This window comes from Aquila chrysaetos, chromosome 5, assembly GCF_900496995.4.
Source record: "Aquila chrysaetos chrysaetos chromosome 5, bAquChr1.4, whole genome shotgun sequence".
Lineage (NCBI taxonomy): Eukaryota > Metazoa > Chordata > Aves > Accipitriformes > Accipitridae > Aquila > Aquila chrysaetos.
Window position 1 is genome coordinate 25,186,280 of NC_044008.1, and position 18,496 is coordinate 25,204,775.

The 18,496-nt window shown below is 36.9% G+C and overlaps 1 protein-coding gene across 22 annotated transcripts in view; it reads left to right on the forward strand.

Annotated features, from left to right (window-relative positions):
• CADPS2 (calcium dependent secretion activator 2) overlaps window positions 1-18,496 on the forward strand; it is a 322,654-nt gene that overhangs the window by 138,011 nt on the left and 166,147 nt on the right. For all 22 annotated transcript variants that reach the window (XM_030014988.2, XM_030014991.2, XM_030014990.2 and 19 more), the window contains exons 5-6: window positions 271-507; window positions 4,615-4,736. In XM_030014988.2, the coding sequence (XP_029870848.1) occupies window positions 271-507; window positions 4,615-4,736 (359 nt within the window). The remainder of the gene's footprint in view (window positions 1-270; window positions 508-4,614; window positions 4,737-18,496) is intronic.

Here is an 18,496-nt window from a genome sequence, read left to right on the forward strand (position 1 = left end):
GAGATGTTTTGTCTGCTATATTTGAGGAATATGATGGAATTCTCAATTCAAATTACATTTCTTCTTGTCAAAATTAACTATATTTATGGGATGGGATTAGCCTTCCCATTACGGTTTTGAAGATACAAAAATAGATGGGCACTGGAATTAAGACTTTTTTTAAATCAAATCTCTTAACTGAGAGCAAATCAGTAAATTACCATGACATCTAATGTGGCATGATTTTTTTTTTTTTTTTTCCTCCCTAACTTCTAAAATATATCTTCCAAGGAAAGAAAATTCCCAAAATTCGTAACAAGAGAAATGGAGAACATGTACATAGAAGAGTTGCGCTCTTCGGTGAATTTGCTGATGGCAAATTTGGAAAGTCTTCCAGTGTCTAAAGGTGGGCCGGAATTTAAACTGCAGAAGTTAAAGCGATCACAGAATTCTGCGTTCTTGGACATAGGAGATGAAAATGAGGTTCAGCTGTCAAAGTCTGATGTGGTCCTCTCCTTCACATTAGAGGTAATCACATATTTCACAGAAAACTCATTGACAGTTTAAATTACTAGAACATCTATGTCTTGATACTTTTTTGTTATTAGTCCTTCCTTGGTAACTTTAACATTTGATGTTAAAGAAGTAAATTATTCTTTGTCTCTTTGATAATGAGGAGTTAGAATACAGCTATATGATGCATTTTCCTGTTGCAGCAGTAGTTGCATTTGGGCCCACACGGAAGTTGAATCTCCCCCACAAATGTAACTTTAAATGAATTCCTGTACATTAAATACCTAAGTATACTTTTGAATGTAATAATGAAATACTGTTGTTATCAGGAACTCAATTCATAGAATTTCACAAACAAGTTGTGTTTTCTCACTGAAGGCATTTAGTGAATAAACAAAAAATTTTCCTGGTGGTCATGGCAAATTTTTACAAATTTCTGCATTTTACTCAAGAAACTAGCTCATGTTTACTGAGATTATGCATGAAGTGTGGTCTGTAGAGATGCAGCCCAGATCCATATAGAGCTCAACTGACTTCAAGAGGAAACCACAAATACAGTTACTTAAACATACCTGGTGACAGCATCATAGTTCAGGTCCAGTGCTGCAAATGTGCATAACAGGAAATGCTGGTGTCTCTCTCAATAATAATAGAATCAAAACATTTCCAGTGTGTATTTATTGGTTATAAGGTGCCACACTTGTGCTATGCACTTGAAGTGGCTTTAGTTTAAGACAGTGGATGATGTTACAGAATAAATATTTCAGTTGTTAAATGGTTTAAAACAAACAAAAATTGTTTCTCTCTTAAACAATGCATTTTCTTCGGGAATTAAGCATCTGCTTTTTTCATGTAATGTTGAAAATTGAAATGAATTTTTCTTTCCCATGTCATCAACATACACATAGAATTAAAAAAATGTCAAAAATGGACAGATGAAAAAGTTTAATTCCTTTGTATAACAGAGAAATTACTTACCCCCCTGTATGCAATTTTAATATTACTAGCTAATAATGTAAAAGCCCAACATCAACTTTCAGAGTATTAAGATCCATCATTCTATACGACAAAAAGTATTAGTTCATCAAGCATGTAAAACTGGAGTGCAGGCCTTAATACTGAAGTATATGAAATGATGAAGTGGTTTTATAATTCCTGTGCCGAATCCTCTGCATCTCCATCACGTGTGCTGTGTCTGCCTCAAGTGGAATACCACGCCTGGAACAGTCCATAAATGGCAATAACAAAGAGTAGTTCTGAAGCACCTAAAAAGTACCTGAAAAAGTTTTAGTAATGTTTTCTGTCTTCAAGAAAGTTTGCTTTTTGAGGGATGTAAGAAGAAGAAAAGCTTTCTCTGTACCTCTAGAGAGAAATATTAAGTATATACTAAAAATGATGTGATATTTGGGGGAAGAGCATAGTAAAAGATTGAAACAATTGTGAAATTAAAAATGACAGGAGATAGAATGTCTGGTAAATTTGGAACAGTTTGCATTGTTCACAGCTCTTCCCCTCTCACACTAGAAATGTAGACTATTAGGTCTGGTGAACTTAGCTTACCCCTGCCCCCCATCACTGATAAAGAAGATACACGGATGTTCTGCAAGGCTAGTAATCTACAGTTCATCCTGTGCAAGGCAAAGAATCGAAGTGTTACTTTACATGTAGCAGTTTTTAGTAGGGCAAATTTTCATTTTAAACATGGTGTTAACCATGTAAGTTAAGTTTCTTGCTGGACAAGTATGTGAATACCTTACTCTTGGAAAGATAAATCTCAGAGGATACAAGGGCAAAAGTAAACAACTGAACTGATATTCATTTAGACTGAAACATGGAAGATCAGCTCTTTTTCTATGCAGATGAGCAAATAAGAAAAGCTGATTGCATTTCCTTGGAGACAGAATACTTTATTTTTGGAAAATGTGAGGTCATACATGTACAATTTCACATTTCTTGAATAACATGTAAACATATCCGTGTCATGTCTTTTGTGGTGTGACTTGTAGGGTAACCAGCAAAATCCCCACTGAGGGCTGCTGCACAGGCATGTGAACGAACAGGAAATCTATAACATGTCTGAACATTCGGACAGAGTGTAAGAACTCAAAGTTTATTGGTGGGGGGGAAAGTGGCTGGGGTTCATGCTGCTGCTGTATCTTGTTATTAAGACAGAACAAAAAAAGATGTTAGTAACATAATATTCTGGTGGGAATGGACCTTGATGGCTAAGATAAGAGACACCCCTGCGCATCACTGCAAGCAACACTGACTGGTTTTGCAAGCTGGATGTTTCCTCAAATAGCCTGTTCTCAGAAATTTGTTAAATAAATAAATAAATAAAGTCAAAGTAGTAGGAGAAGACTTAATCACTTATGTCCTTCAGCTGTTGGACAGTTTTAAAAACAGACAAGCAATATTTAGGAAGCTGTTTATCAGCTAATGAGCTAGTAAATCAGCTGCTGACAGTTTTCTTCTTAATGAAATGCAACTTTTTTTCCATTGCTGGAATCCAGAATTGCTACCAAAGACAAATGTACTGTGCAATTAAATTGGAAACTCAAGGAAAAGAAGTTGTCAACATAAAAATAAATAAACGTGAAGTCTGCATTCATCAAGGACATACGTTTGGCATGTGGAAAGACCGTATAGGCAGTATTAGCTAGAAGGATCTCTAGTGCAGTCTCTCAGTGATCGTTGATCACTTTGATAACTACTTGAATTCCTAGACCACAAAAGATGGAAAAGAGAGTTGATTACATCATTCTCCCTGAATTTCTGTTATTATTTATAAAGCATAATAGGCAGTGTTGATAATTTATGAGTAATGTAAAAATGTTCTAAATGATCAATGACTGTCATCGCACTGTAATATTACCAAACTAGCAATTTTACAAGACATCTAACTTTTATTAAGGTTCTAGGAGTTTTAAAGTATAAAGGATTTTACAGCTAGGGGTGAAGTCTGGCTTAACATACTTGAACTGAAACAAATTAGCAAATATGCAAATAGTTTAACAGCAAAATATTTTAGTAGTTGCTTGCTGACCTAAGAAACCAATTGCCTCTAATAAGACCAAAACTAGTCATTACTTTTGTCACCTTTAAAACAATCAAACAAATAGTGGGTTTTGTGTATAGTTCAGTTGAGGACAGCTTCTCTGCTGATTAAATGGACTGGTTTTCCCAGTTTCTTTTCATAGGCCCAAATGGGGCTGAAAAGGAAAGCAGCTCTTCCAAAGCAAGCAGAGAAACCTGACTTTCTTCTCAAATCTTCTCTGAATTAGAAATATCTGAAGTCGAAAAATTCCAGTAATTTCACACTGTGACAAACTGTAAGGTTTATAAAAGGCGGACGACATTTGAAGTAGGGCTGCATTTGGTTCTTCTGAGCTATAACTGAGGAGCTGAAAAACTATGGGATCTGCCAAGCTCAGAATTTCCCTGGTGAGGAAATTTCTCAGGGAGCAGCTGGTAGAGGTGGCTTTTCCCCTTTCTCTTCCCTCCTGTCCCCATATGTACGCTGAACCTGACTGCAAGTACTGAGCTGGGAGAAGGGAAAGAGGTAGGTAGCAGGGAAAAAAGATGACAGCAGCTGATAGCGATGCTCTGACCTGCCTCATGCTTAGCACACCACCAAATCACTTCTGAGACTCAAGGGTTGCAACCTCCAGTGTCACAGCACCATGATTAACCTTTCAAGGTGTGAACAATGTAGTTACTTGTCTTGTTTACAGTCTGACTCAGTAACCTGTTTGTTCTATAAATATTTACTTACATGATTGCTTAAAAGATACATTTCCTCATGTATTAAGAATTAGAATTATATTTAGACATTAGTCTCAAATTCAACTACTAGCATTTAAGTTATGATTGGAGTGAGGTTTTAGTCATTGTCCGAGTAGAAACAGAACAAAAATTTCAATTCCTACTATATGTTGTTGAAAGTGGAAAAAGAAGGCAAAATTAAAACTAGTCTCTCTGGAGATTTGAGTGAGTGGGGTTTGCAGATTTTTTCTTTTTTTTTTTTTTTTTTTTTTTTTTACTTGCGTGGAGCTTAGTACTGCAATAGCTGTGCTATGTAATGTTTTCTAAAGGGTAAACTATTTGCTTTCTTTTCCTCAGATTGTTATAATGGAGGTACAAGGTTTAAAGTCAGTCGCTCCCAATCGAATTGTCTACTGCACCATGGAAGTGGAAGGGGGTGAGAAGCTTCAGACGGACCAAGCAGAAGCTTCGAGGCCACAGTAAGCCAAATCTGCTGGTGCTGCATCCAGCATCTCTTTCCTTCATGCCATGGGAGAACCTGACTGACTATCTTTACAGTTTTTACAATTAAGTTAGCACTAGGTTATATGAAGTTTTTTCCTGGGTAGTTATCTTAAATTCTTTCCGAAAAATGAAAATACAAATAACAGTTATTTATGATGAAGTACAAAGTGTGAGTGCTGTCCAAATGAATGCCATTGAATGCACGTGTGACAAAAAGAGCTACAGACTGCATCCTCTGAACATACAAACCTCTAGACAGATGTTAGCCTGAGGTGATTTAATGTATTCTAGGTTAATGTGCAGGTGGCCTTGTGGAGTGTAACTTGTACAATTGGTGGAAAATCAATACTCAGTAATCAGTCTTGACAAAGCTTACTCACCTGCTGAGCCTATTTCATTTTAAATTATAGGATCCACTTCTTTCAATTAATTTTTGAGGGAGGCAGTCAGCAAACTGACTTGGAGGGGGATAACATCATGCTATCTGTAGTTGAACCAGTCAGAGAGACAGAGAGGAAGAAAATTAAGTGTGTTTTTTGGTTGATTTGTTTGACCTACACACTGACTTCAGACACTTTTCTCTCTGTTAAAATGTCATTTGGAATGTTTCATAGATAACTGTCCAAACAGCGTGTTGGGATTTTACTGGCACCACAGTGTGCCTTGTGAAAGACAATTTAAAAATTGCAGTTACAGTATCTGAGAAAACATCTTCAGCAGAGTTGGGATGGTAGTTTCTGTTCCATTCAGACCACAAATATGGACTTCTGTTAGGCAAAATTATAAGCACTGAGTTTTATCTGCCTCTTCTGGGGTTGGGAGGAGGAGATCTAATTTGGTGGACTTTCTCCTAGTTGCAGCAAATTTCCTTGGCAAGTAAGCCAGCAGCCTACTCCAGTAATGTATTCAAACAGCTTTGCAGAACTCGTAAGTATGTAGGACAAGATGTAAAATTCACTTGTCGCAGTCCCTGGCTGTGTTCCTTTTCCAGGGCATAGGAATCTTCAGTCTTACCGTTTGCATTTAGTACACAAGGAACTTTTAAAAGCAACAATAGCACAAAAGGCACACAGATACACGCATTGAAGCAAGGTCATAAGTGGGTGTGCAACATCCCCTGTTCATTTGTGGACCTGCTGGGGCGTTCTCTGGTGGCTTGGGGTTCCATGAGAGGTTTTCTCATGGATGGCACATCTCCAAGCTGTGCTTTGTCTTCAAACTCGGAGTTGCTCTCATACTGTTCCTGCAACAAGTGCCTTCAACCTTTGCCTACTGTCACAGTCAAGGTTCCTGTTTCTTCTGATGGTGTGTCTCTCTTTTTCCTCACCCTTGAACTTGTTAGCTTCTGTTTTAAGTCCTCAATTAACTTCTGATGTCATTGGTATGGGTCTTCAAATCTCCCTAAATCACCTAGAATACACAAATTCTTGAATCTTGGTCACCGTTACTCTCCTTCCAGAAAACAGTCTGTAGATTTAAGGGTTTTGTTTCTCTCTAGCTATTTCCAGATGTGGTGAACAAAACATGGTAGGGATGGTTCATGGTCAGTTCGTGGTTTACTTATTGCGTACTGAGGGCTGCAGATTAAGGTAAAGTTTGTAAAACTAATCAGTAGGTGTACATTATGTATAGATACATCTGGTAAAAGTTAAGAACAGATTAGTTGATTTTCCTACCTGTCAAAGTAGAAACTTTGTAAAAAGGAAGTTCCAGAACAGATGGAGTCAATATGAGAACAACTGGAGTGTTTCTAGGAAAAGTGGTAATGTTAGGACCTGCTCTGAGCTTGTAAACTCATATAGCGGATTTCAGGCTCAATAGGTATGAGTTCACTGAATATGGGAGAAAGACAGGTTATGGACTATTCCATATAAGTGATGATGTATGAACCAAATTCGTATGGATTTGTATGGAAAAAATTACATATCTTTAGAAAGATTGAGAGATGCCCTGAACCGTACACTGGAAGGACAGGAATGGGAGTTACTGGTGCTGTTGACCTGCTGTCCTGCAAAACAGTGTAACTTGAAGGGGCACATCTGATAGAGCTCTAAAATCTATCTAGTTCTTTTGCTCTTCTGAGTTGCACTGTTTTCCATTTCTGGCAAGAGTAATTATGAGACATTGGCATACAGTATGATTATGAGCATATAGAGATGTGTAGTTTATGAGCATATATAGAGATGTAGTTTGAGGCAACAGAGGAGGATATTAAATTAGACAAGCATGAAATTAGCAAATTATGGGCAAACAGCAAAGAAGATGGAGGAAGCTGCCTATGGAATGGGAGATCCTTTATTCCACAGTTTAATTTTTCTGTTAAAGCCAAATCAGGTTTTCCTGACAGTAGCAATACTGCTTTTTTTTGGTTGGTGACAGAGGGAACTAACAGGGCTTGACAAAGTTTCATCAGAGAATTGCACTGGTGGAAGAAAGCCTAGGAAATACTCTTATAGTCAGGGAGGAGTCCCCAAGTTTCAGAAGAATTAAGATGTCTCTCTTTTTCTCTCTCCTATCCCAGCCTGCGTCCAGTCCTTCTAAGATATTTCTTACTTTTATGACCAATACATCCTTTACCCCATGCAGTCATCTGCCTGCTCTTGCCCCCCTGCTTCTTCCAGCACTCATCACGGTTCTTGGATAGAGACCTGCAGGGGTGATGGGGAGGGTCAGTCACTGGGGGAAGGGTTGGATGTTCTCCTGCAAAGAGGAAGTATGGGAAGAGGTGAAAACAGAAGTGGCTTTCTGCTCCCATTGATGTTAGTAATGGTACTACTGCTGGGAAGAGAGATGCCTCCTTTCCCCCTCAGTCCTTTGGCAGCAATGGGCAAAGTCATTTAAGTAGAGGCCAGTGACCAGCTGGGCAAGCACAGCCAGTCCATCTCTTCTCTGATACAGAAAAAACAAGCTGTCAGGTGCCCTAGGCTACTGCTTGCTTTGTCTGCTGCTGGAGCTGGCTCCTTACTGGGATAATTTTCAGTACTGTTATTCTGATATGAAGGAAAATAATCAGTGAGGCTGGAGGAGAAAACACAAAACTCATTGCAAAAAAAAAAAAAAAATAAAAAAGAATCGAGAACTGTAGTTCAGCTCAACTCTTCAAATCACTAGCAGTAACATATTTGCACTGACAAATCCCTGATAAGTGAGAACATAACTTCAGATTTTATATAGGACTTGCAGCTAGAAAAGGGTAGCAAAGCTCTCATACTAAGTGTAGAATGAGACAGTGATGAAAAGTGAATGATTACCACCAGCCTGCATGGGAGACTGCTGGCAAGAGCTCCAAATCATGTGCTTGTCACACACATCTTTTGTAGTTGGTTTATCACTTTGAACTGGTAGCTACATTTGTGAAAAGAAGCTGTATAAAGAATTATTTATGCCTGTTTTTTTCATCTGTGAAACATCAGTGTATGCAGTGCAATGCTACTACTCAGTCAGAAGTTTCAAAGCTTTGGCAGTGAAAAGGAGAAAACGAGATACTCAGACGAATGCTTCAAAATGGAGTGCAAGCCAGTGTGACCTTAGAGTGGAGATTAATGGAAAGCATGAGTCAAGTGGAGACTTAATTCAGGATTTATCCATTATTCCAAAATGCTGAATATTTTCTCAATTACTTTTATGAATATATTTAGGTATTCCTCTGAATGCCACCTTAAGAGTAATAAAGAAGCTAGAAACAATGTTCTTTCTTAAAGGTGAGACACCTAATTAGAGTGCCAGAGAGGAGAGCACAGTTTTTATCAGTAAGAAGTATTTTCTGGTTTCTTAATGCTTTTAACCCTATCTGCTTTCTCTCTGTGTGACTAATAATTCTGTGAGTTTATATTGAAGTCCTTCATTTTCTTCTTTAACAAGCTAAATAAAGTACTGTTCATATGTATGTTACTGAGCAGCTAATGGTCATTCTAAAATGCAAATGCTATCGAATAACATAGTTTGAACTGAAGTCTTGGACAATTTTACAAACAGATCAGTTACACAGCTTCACATGCAAACCCTATAAAATTTTTATTACTGGCTGTGAAATGTTTCTTCATTCCTTCCAACTGTTTCCTGCCTTTTAGCCCTGCTGAAAATCCCTCCAACATAGCCTGTGACCTTTTCTGCCAGAGATCAGTAAGCAGAGCCTTCAGAGGACCCCTTCCGTTCTATGAAGCTTTGCATAACTTTGTTGCTGCAACACCACAGGGGGTCATCTTGCAAAATCCAGTGCTAATTTCTTTTTTCAAATGTTACTGATGTGGCTTAGTTTTCAGTCTTGTGGAGTCTGGTATCCACATGTTTTCTTATCATTGCTTTTTATTCATTCTGAATATTAAATAACATGGTTTCTTGAAAGCGTCATCTTTTGGGTATGTATAATCATGGAAAAGATGGAAATATGCTATCTTTTGTCACTACAAGTGACATTCTGTTGTCACATTATTTATGCAATAGAAAAAGATGATATCTTGCATGATGAGAAAATTTTAATGGAGCCAGGATATTCTGCATGTAAACTAGACAAATAAGATGATCGTATCTTGCTGTCAGTGATTGCATAACCTTATAAAAAGGGCTATTATATATTAGAAGTATGCAAAGAATGCATGATTAAATATCTGACCAGAAGAGGCAAGGAACCTCGATCAAGACTGCACAAATAAAGTAAATGCTGCTCACATTTTTATGCGATATTCTACCATCGTTAAATCCATAAAGTATTTGAAGTATGAGTACTTGTGGATACATAATTAAAGATTACTTAGCAAAACCTTTATAGAACAGTTTTAAAAAAAAAAAAAGAAAAAAAAGGCTTAATTTCTAAAATTTAGAACTTCCTTAAACGACATGGTCGCTCATGAAAAAAATAATGCTTCTTTAATAGAATGTTTTTGAGGATATGGCCTAAGATGACTTTTCTGAAGGGGAAAAAGGATAGACAACATTTATAATCTGTGACAATCATGTTCCAAGCATCAACTAGTTTATTTCTTCATCATAGTCCACTCAACTTTCTAATTTTTATTTTTGATTAAGGGAAACAATTAGATGATCATACCTACAACTGTCACCTAACTTGTGGTTGCATGACACATGTACAGTATGTAAGGAAAGAGAAGGCACACCTACTTCTTTTTTTTTTTTTTCCATCTGCTGCTGATCTGTGTCTGATACATCTGCATAAATGAGATTAATTTTGGTCAGTAATACTTTAATTTTACTGTTAGTTTTCAGTAATCATTCCTTATATTGTTTAAATGTGTAGGAATCCATGTTATTGCTCTTGCAAAGGAGAAAAAGTAGAATGAAAATGTTGTCCCTGCCTCATATTGTTTCAAGTCTTGAGTATAATACTAGACTGAACATAGGAAGAAACGAGGGACAGAAACAGAAGTGTTTGCTGATCAGGTAGACAGTAATCAAACCAGTCTGTTGCTGGCAAGCTGACCAACTCTACTTAGGATGTGGGTTTTTTTTCTGTTGTTTGCCTGGGTGCTTTTTTGTTGAAATGACCATATTTGCACATGGGATTTTTACAGATGGATAGTGAGATTGTAGTTTCATAGTGGCTGATCTGACTGTGCTTAGCTTGTTGTTTGTATGCTTCCTATTATATCTTCTGAGGATAAATTCTCATTAGGATTTAGCTTCTTGAACAGAGTCTTTTACTTGATGGATTTCACATGTTCTTTTGACTACTACCTCTGGACGTTTTTTACTTACAGATAAGTGCAGTGAAATCCAGTGTTGATCTTGGAGGATAACAAAGTAGGGTTGTTCTGCCTACTTTTGGCATCCAGACTTAACTTTCTTTAAAACATAAACACATTTTATGCAACTTTTGCAGAAGTGAGATTGTATGTTAGAGAACCTTTGTATATTATTGGTAAGATCATTTCAAAGGCTAAAGCCTGAGAGATGTAATTATGTTGATGTGAACAATGTTGAAAACTTGGTGAAGGTGAGCATGATCCTTTAATAACTATATTGGAATTTTAGGGAAGCTGGTGGGGTAAGGATCATGACAGGAAACAAAGTGTCTCTGCTTTTAGAAACTAGGTTTGATTGAGTTGCATAATGATTATTATCATTTGCTCAAAGATTCATCTTTGTATCTTTAAAGGATAAATTACATAATGGCTTTAATCTTGTCATATGTCAGTAAGTCTTTATTTTTATGGATTGTTGTGACTGGAGCAATTCATAAAACAGGGTGGAAGACACTACCTTTCAAACAATTGGATGCTATGACCAAATACCATATGTGTTGGTCTAGTATCCAGCTGTGAAGAGGAAAAAAGAAATTGCCAGTAGGAAATTACCTGATGTGTTCTTGGTTCTGCAAAGGAAAAGATGGAGAAGAAAAAAAAATACGCATTTATCCCAGCCTGTGTTCTGGATTAATGATGGAAGAGTTTCACAAAAGGGATATGGATTCAGCTGAAAATTTACATTACAATTTTATTCAGTTATTCTTAATGCCTGATCAATTGCTTGCTTCTTTAAAGAAAGGAAATAATACCTAATCAGCTCAAATATAAAGAGCAATATGATATCCACAAGAAAAAGATATGGGATTTCGAAAATAAGTAAGTTTCTGTGCTATGTTCTGCCAATGATTACTATTATATATTGTCTAAGAGACTTTTTTACCTCTTATTGCAGAGAAATATGAATTACGTACAGGCTCTTAATATTAAAAGAAATTTGAAACTTGACTGGATAATAACCTGAGGAACCTGATTTTAACTGGCCTTGCTCTGAGAGGGGTTTGAACTAGATGACCTCCAGAGGTTCCTTCCAGCATAAATTTTATGGTGATTCTATGATTAACTCCCAAAATATTCTCTCCTAAGTCTGTCTACCCAAGGGACTTGTGAGAACCACTGCTGTTAGCAGGGAATATTCACTTTCAGATCAAGACAAGTGTGGCATGGAAGAAATTGGGATGGGAGGAGGAAGGAGATAATTAAAGTTGGTTGTAATCTCTAGTTAGCAATAAACATAATCCTTCTGCCACCAGGGCATACCTTTTTTTAATTTTCTTCACCTTAATCTTTTTGATGGTTCTGGCTAAATCCTGATTGTTCTCCTTGCTCCTGTGTGCTCAGCATGTTAATAATTGACTGAAAGCAACCAGGAATTCTGCCCTGGTGTGATGTTTGTACTTCTGGAGACTGCAGCTTTGGTGCACTACCTTGTGCTGCAGCGCTTAGACTCCAGGCAGAAAGCTGGTGGGATGAGGGCTTTATGATGAATAGGTTCTCTGTTCAGAGTTGGGATATTAGTCCTCCTCATCTAGTGTTACGGCTGCAAGGAATAGCTGTTTTGGGGTGACTGTCTTCTTTTAAAATGTATAATGACGTTATATGTCTCTTGCAAGACTGATAGCAGTTTTATTGCATAGTGCATTTAGGAAACCTTGGGGCCTGAAGATGCATGTCCCACTGTTATCCCTTTCACTATAACAGTCAGAGCTTGGAGAAAGACAGCTTACACACTGCTTAATGTACATGATATATCTGTTTCCATTCTCATTCCCACCTGATCCACAGCAAATGTGACTAATATTTTACTGACAGACATAAGAGTTCTCTAACATTGTGCTAAAGCGTCTATAGATGTGTGATCCAGCTTCAAACTGAAGGAATTTGGCTATGAATAGTGTGCTGTTGAGCCAAAGCCAATTAAATCGTGCTTAGAAGAAAAATGTTTTGGATCAGGCTAAGCCTCAGACTAATACAGCTACCTGGTCTCTGGCTGTGTCAAAGTAAAGGCAAAGGCAGCCTGTAAAGTATCATGTAGAGGGATGATGGTCCGTCAAAAAGAAGATGGGGCTGGGAAGGATTACCTCAAATTTTACCTGCGGTCTCCTTCTGGAATACTCTGGTAGAGTGGATCTGAAATTTGTTATTCAAAGTGGTCTGCACCTGCCTCGTCTTTGAAAAATATAATTGTTTGTAAGCAATAGTTGATGTGAAAACAATTCCTTTGGATTTCTTTTCAATTTTCATATGATCAGAATGTCCCATTTTACATTTTCAAAATATACTGTCCCTGTATCTTGGTCTGAAGAGACCTTTCAAAAATTTGCTTATATTTGTTGTAAACAATATAATACAGGTACATTCGAAATAATTGTTAAACAGTTGACTAGATACAGTGTTTGAATTGGAACAAATTTTAATGGTTTTATTTAGTTTTGGTTTGTTGGTGAAGAGAAAGGTTGAGGAAAAGGATTTAAAAGAAAGAAGTTTTTGCTTTTGAGTCCTATTCAGGCTAAGAATACTTTGTACATCTCAAATGCTCATGACACTCAGAAAACTGTTTTTCACCCCACCATGGGCGGACTTTTCTTTACTGTCACTGTGTTAGTATGTGCATTGATCCTCAGAGGTGTCAAGAGGTCCAGTACTTTTAGAATACAGAATAGTCCACTGAAAAGATGAAGAAAAATAATTTATAGATCTTGAAATTTCTTAATAACTACGTAGCATAGAAGGTATGAGTCTACAGGTTCATGTGCCTGTATTGAAAAGCAATACAAGCAGATTGAGAGTAGGAGGACAGCAGAAACAAAGGCAGAACAATGCGGACAGCTGATAAGAACAGTAGGAGTCAGAAAGAAGAGTAAAAGGGGTTTCAGAATAAAAGAGAAGTGGTGTGATGCCAGATGAAATACTGAAGTTTTCTGATGTGATTCCTGGGTCTTCCCTGATAGACTGTGCAGGCTCAGATAGGTCAGTCTATTCTGTGATTTGTTTTCCCACATCTTTAGACTGACACAACGACATCTGTCTGCTTCAAAGTACTGTCAGTTTATCAACATTTGTACAACATTTTGAAGGTTTAAAGGGTCACACAAGTATTAAACCATGAAATAAATAGGATTTGCAACTTTTAACAATGTTGTGATGGATTCATAATTATCTTTTTCACGGCAAAAGTGAAGTAAATATGCATATAGAAATTTTGAGAGAATAAATGACCATGTCTTGGCTTTGTGTCCATTACCAGCCCCTAGCTGGGTTTGAAACTCAGTGGGAAACAGGAGTTAATGCCTCTTATGAATTCTTCATACAATATATAGCAATGGTTCCCAGCACCTGGCAGTGTGTCAGTCTTGTTACATACCCTTGAAAATCTTCACCCTGACTTGTCTTGGTTGCCTGTATTGAAAGTGAGATGGGAAAACAAGACTAAGTAATAATTCATTCATACTGTTTTATGTTTGTGATGACAATACTTGTCATAATAGCATTCTGTAGTGTTAGACTGCACCTTTCTCATTTTCAGCATAGAAAGCCTAAATGAGTGGTTCTAGTTAGTTGCTTATTATGCATTGAACCCCTCTTCTGGTTTTCCTTTCTGGTTTGTATTAGACACTTCTTTATTTTTAAAGGAAAACTATTCACAATTTTGTCTTTTTTTTTAAAAGCAATTTTTATGTTTAAAAAGAAATACACGATTGTGTCTAGCTCATTATTAGCTCTGTGATAAACGGTTAATAATTTTGAGCTCTGTTAATACTTTTATTTAAAACAGTTAGTATTTTTACCAAAAGCAAACCCTGAAAAAACCACCATATGATCAGATTATTCTTTTCTTCCTTTCATATTAGTCTAGCTGTGTAAAGGGGCTTTACAATATAGCACATCCATCAAAACACGCTATCCTTGCTGTTGCCAAAATAAGGATCCAGTTTGGAGCTTTCAGTTCTTCAGAGCAGAGTTCCAACAAGGCATTGCCAATGTTTTGTAACAACCACCCTAAAAGCCTTTAATTTTGCTGCTGAATCCACAGAAAAAAACCCAACATTCACTCTTGCTGAGTGACGACACTAGATAGTGACTCAATGCATTCAGAAATTGAATGCCAGGCTACTTAGTGTACGCAGCTACAGGTGCTAACACCCAACTTTTCTACAAGGGAAGTGCTGAAGAGATGGCTTGTTAGTCTGCATTTCAAACCACTAGTGTGCCAAGCCAAAAGTTCCCATACAGATGGAAATAAATGAAAAATGGTAAAAGAAAAGAAAAAAGTAAGGGACAGTAGCGTAGACCTTGCTTAGGTGGAATCAAAGGTGACACTTAAAGACAATTGTATGACTTTCCATCCTTATACCAAAATTTCCCTTTTCTTCTGTACTCTGTACTTCTTCCTACTGTCATCCATCTCTGTAGAACAAATTATCTTTCTCATATCTATATTTTGTAATTTTAGGAAGATTTTGGTGGGAACCTCAGGGTTAAAACCATTACTGTCGTAATGCTCCTTCACTAGCTGACAGCCCTGAAAGTATTTATGCAAAGTATCAGTGTTTCTGTAGTAGGCATTATAAAACAATGAGTGTGTAGTTCTCAGCAAAATTTCTTCATAAAATAGTGGAATCACAGTAACACAGGGAAGAACAGAGACAAGACACATAAAAGATTAGATGAAGTTAGCGATGAAAGGCCAAGATGCTTGGCCAAGCTCACGGTTTAGTTTGCCTGAGCATGGGGCTTGTCTGTGCTTATACTGTAAAAGGACATTTTGATTTGTTTAGAACTTTCTTTATGTATTGCCTTTCAGCTGCAGTTTAATGGGCTTGCTCTGATGGAGGAAATTACGGTCCTTGTACTTCAATCAAAATAAATGAGTAATTTTCAAATGGAGAAATAAGAAAATGTAGATTTTTTTTTTTTTTTCCCCCCTCAAGAAAAATATTTGCAACCTAAACAACATTATAAGCATTATGGAAAGGTACAAACATACAAACTATTTCCCTTGTGGTTTCAAACATGAATTCTAGATCCCACTGATGTAGTGGAGAGGAGATATATATATAGATATAGAGATATATATATGTGTGTGTGTGTGTGTGTGTGAAAAAATAATGGTTGTAATGTTGCATATAAGGAATAATCATTACCCTATTAAATCCTTGATGCTGCATAATAAACTTCTGTTGGTTGTGCAGTAACATTTCAACATCCTTTTTCAAGAACTTTCATTAAAGGGAGAAGCTGGAATGTTCATATTATTTTGTAAGGCATGCAAAAGACAGAACATAAACATGCCTTTGGGTTGTATAAGATAGCTGTTTGTGTTAAGGCCATGATTTCTAGTGTAGCATCGTGGTGTCAGTCATTCCCAAATGGGTGTGTATTTCTGTGCTTATAAGAGAAAAGGAAATGCGTATGATACTTGTCCAATTATTAGTGGAGAAAAACTAGCAGCAATTAGTAACAACTAATAGTCTCTTTGGGAGTCTCAGTAAAAAAGCTAGAAACAGGTAAGTATGGATTTAACTCTATTTTTGTTTGGCTGAATGGAGCCTCCTCATCAAATTAAAGGTTTATTGTCAGATCGCTGTGGGGTAGCTTGCACTGCTGGTACAGCGGCTTGCTTGTGCTCTCACATTTTTTTCTCTCTCTGTATATATGCAGTAGTAGTTAGTAATAAGCAACACTTCATAAATTCCACATTCACACAATACTTCACTAACAACAGAATGTTTGTCAGACCTGGATTTAAGGTGTTTTGAACTAGATTAAAATATCAGTGTAGTCAGATATGTCAGGGATGTGCTGAGTCTTGTCTGTCTTTTTGTTTCCTGGCCTTTCATCTCATGACTTGCACTGTGAGTATGATTTCTAGCCTGAAGATTACAGATACCTATTTTTCTACAGTTAAAGTATGTTTCCAAATATAGTAGAAACAACAAAGTTTGTGTAGATTCTCGAAATGGTTGAGACATGGAGATGTTATAGAGACCTGAACATTGTTTCCAGTCCAGCTCTGAGATGTGCAAAGATGAAGTGCTGGTAAATCTCTTAGTCCTGCGGAGCAGTTGGATGCCTAACAAACTGGTTTTGGTGGGTGTTCCTGCTCATTCCAGCTCTGTAGCACATCCCTATATGGATAGGAAATAAGAAAACTCTTTCAGGAGACCTCTTTAGGTGATTTAATGAAGAACTAAGGAACCTGTTGAGGTAGACTTATGTAGTAGATTTAAACCAAGAATCAAGCCTAGAAAGATGCAAAAGGAGGCACCAAGGAGACCAATATACTCCGGTATTGGTTTCAAAAAAGACAGGATTTACTAATTGGTGAGTATAGTCAGTTACTGATAGTGCAAAATTCTGTAGACTTGACACTTTGTCAGAAAGAAAACATTCCGATAAATAGGGCTAAAATAAAATTCTAGATGTTTGCTTAGAATAAATTTTATGACATTCATTCCTATGTAAGACTGGAGATTTAAGATCTCATAAAGAAAAGTTTTGACTAACAGAGACCATGATTAGAGTGAAAAACCTGAGAGAGAAATTTGCTGCCGTTTCCAGTATACGAAATGTGTTCCAAATGAAGTAGAAAAATAAATTTGCTTAGAGGGGGTTCTGTGACACAGTGATAAATCTTTGCCTGAAATAAAACATCCACCTCCTTGCTGGTAGTGGGTACTTTTGCGGTGAAGGGAAATCAACTTTGGCAGAGGACTCTGTCACTAGACATGGTATCAGCCCACGTACCTCTGACAGCAGTGTAAATACGGTGAAAAGACTGGGGCTTACGGTTGAAGATGATCAAACGTCAAATCATTGCAGTTTCTATAGTAAAGAGAATGAGTAGGTGAAAGTAGAAAAATTATGTATACAAAGGAAAATAATGTGGCAAAATGAGAGCCTGAAGAGGCAGGATTGGTTTTTTTTGTTTGTTTGGGTTTTTTTAGACTTAAAGTTGGTGTTTTTAGAGGTCTCAAGTATGCTACACAGGCTGCAGCTGGCAGTGCAGTGAGCAACACTGCAGCATTTAGCACTGAAATTATTGTTACTTTTGACTAATTTCTAGCACAATTTTTAAAAAGAACCTAGACAATAATGGGAATTTTTTAATTTAATATGAATAATACACGAGATCCACACTTGTTTTGACAAAAATTTTGCACTTCCCGTCTGGACACATGAAGCACCAAAATTCTTCAGATTAGCAAAAATCATTGGACAGATATTCATAAATCAACAGCTCCTCCAAATGTGTGGAAGTGGCTGATTTGCTGTTTACATTGCTTATATACGTTTGGTAGTTAAACATATGCTATTACGAATATAAAGCATTAAATTTTTCTATTACGTTAAGAATTGTTAAAGATACACTTTTTGTAAATTGCAATTTCAGAGATTAAGTGAATTAATTTGCCTGTCCTTCCTTCTCTCTTCCTTCCACAGTTCAGTATCTCCATAGCAGAGCAAGCTGGAAATAAATTATCTGCAACATACTTTGACTCAAATGATATCAAAATGGTGCATACAATTTCCTTCTGTTTTCACAGAAAACCTACAGGTTCACCTGCTCCCCTGTATGAAAAGTAAAATTCAGCTATAGGATTTATTTTCTTGCAGAAAATATTTCGGTGTTGTTGCTGTTGAAAGTTAAAATATAAGGAAAAGTAACTTTTTTTTAATTCAGTGCTCAAATTCTGGAGGCCACATTGTTAGTTGTTATTTAAAACAGTCAAAAAGTTGTTCGATTAAACAACTAAAAAGTTATTCAGTCTTACGAATAATATGAACAATCCTTTGTATGGTGGTTGGCTTTTAATCTGTGGATCAGAAAGACATTTCTGAGACTGCTGTATTTTCTCCAGGAGAATGTCAAGGTGCAACCCCAACCTCAAAAGGAAAATATGAATTTGTCTGACCTATACCTAGCAGCTTAGCTTTTGAATTTAAAGGAAACATTCCACTACAGCTATTCCAAT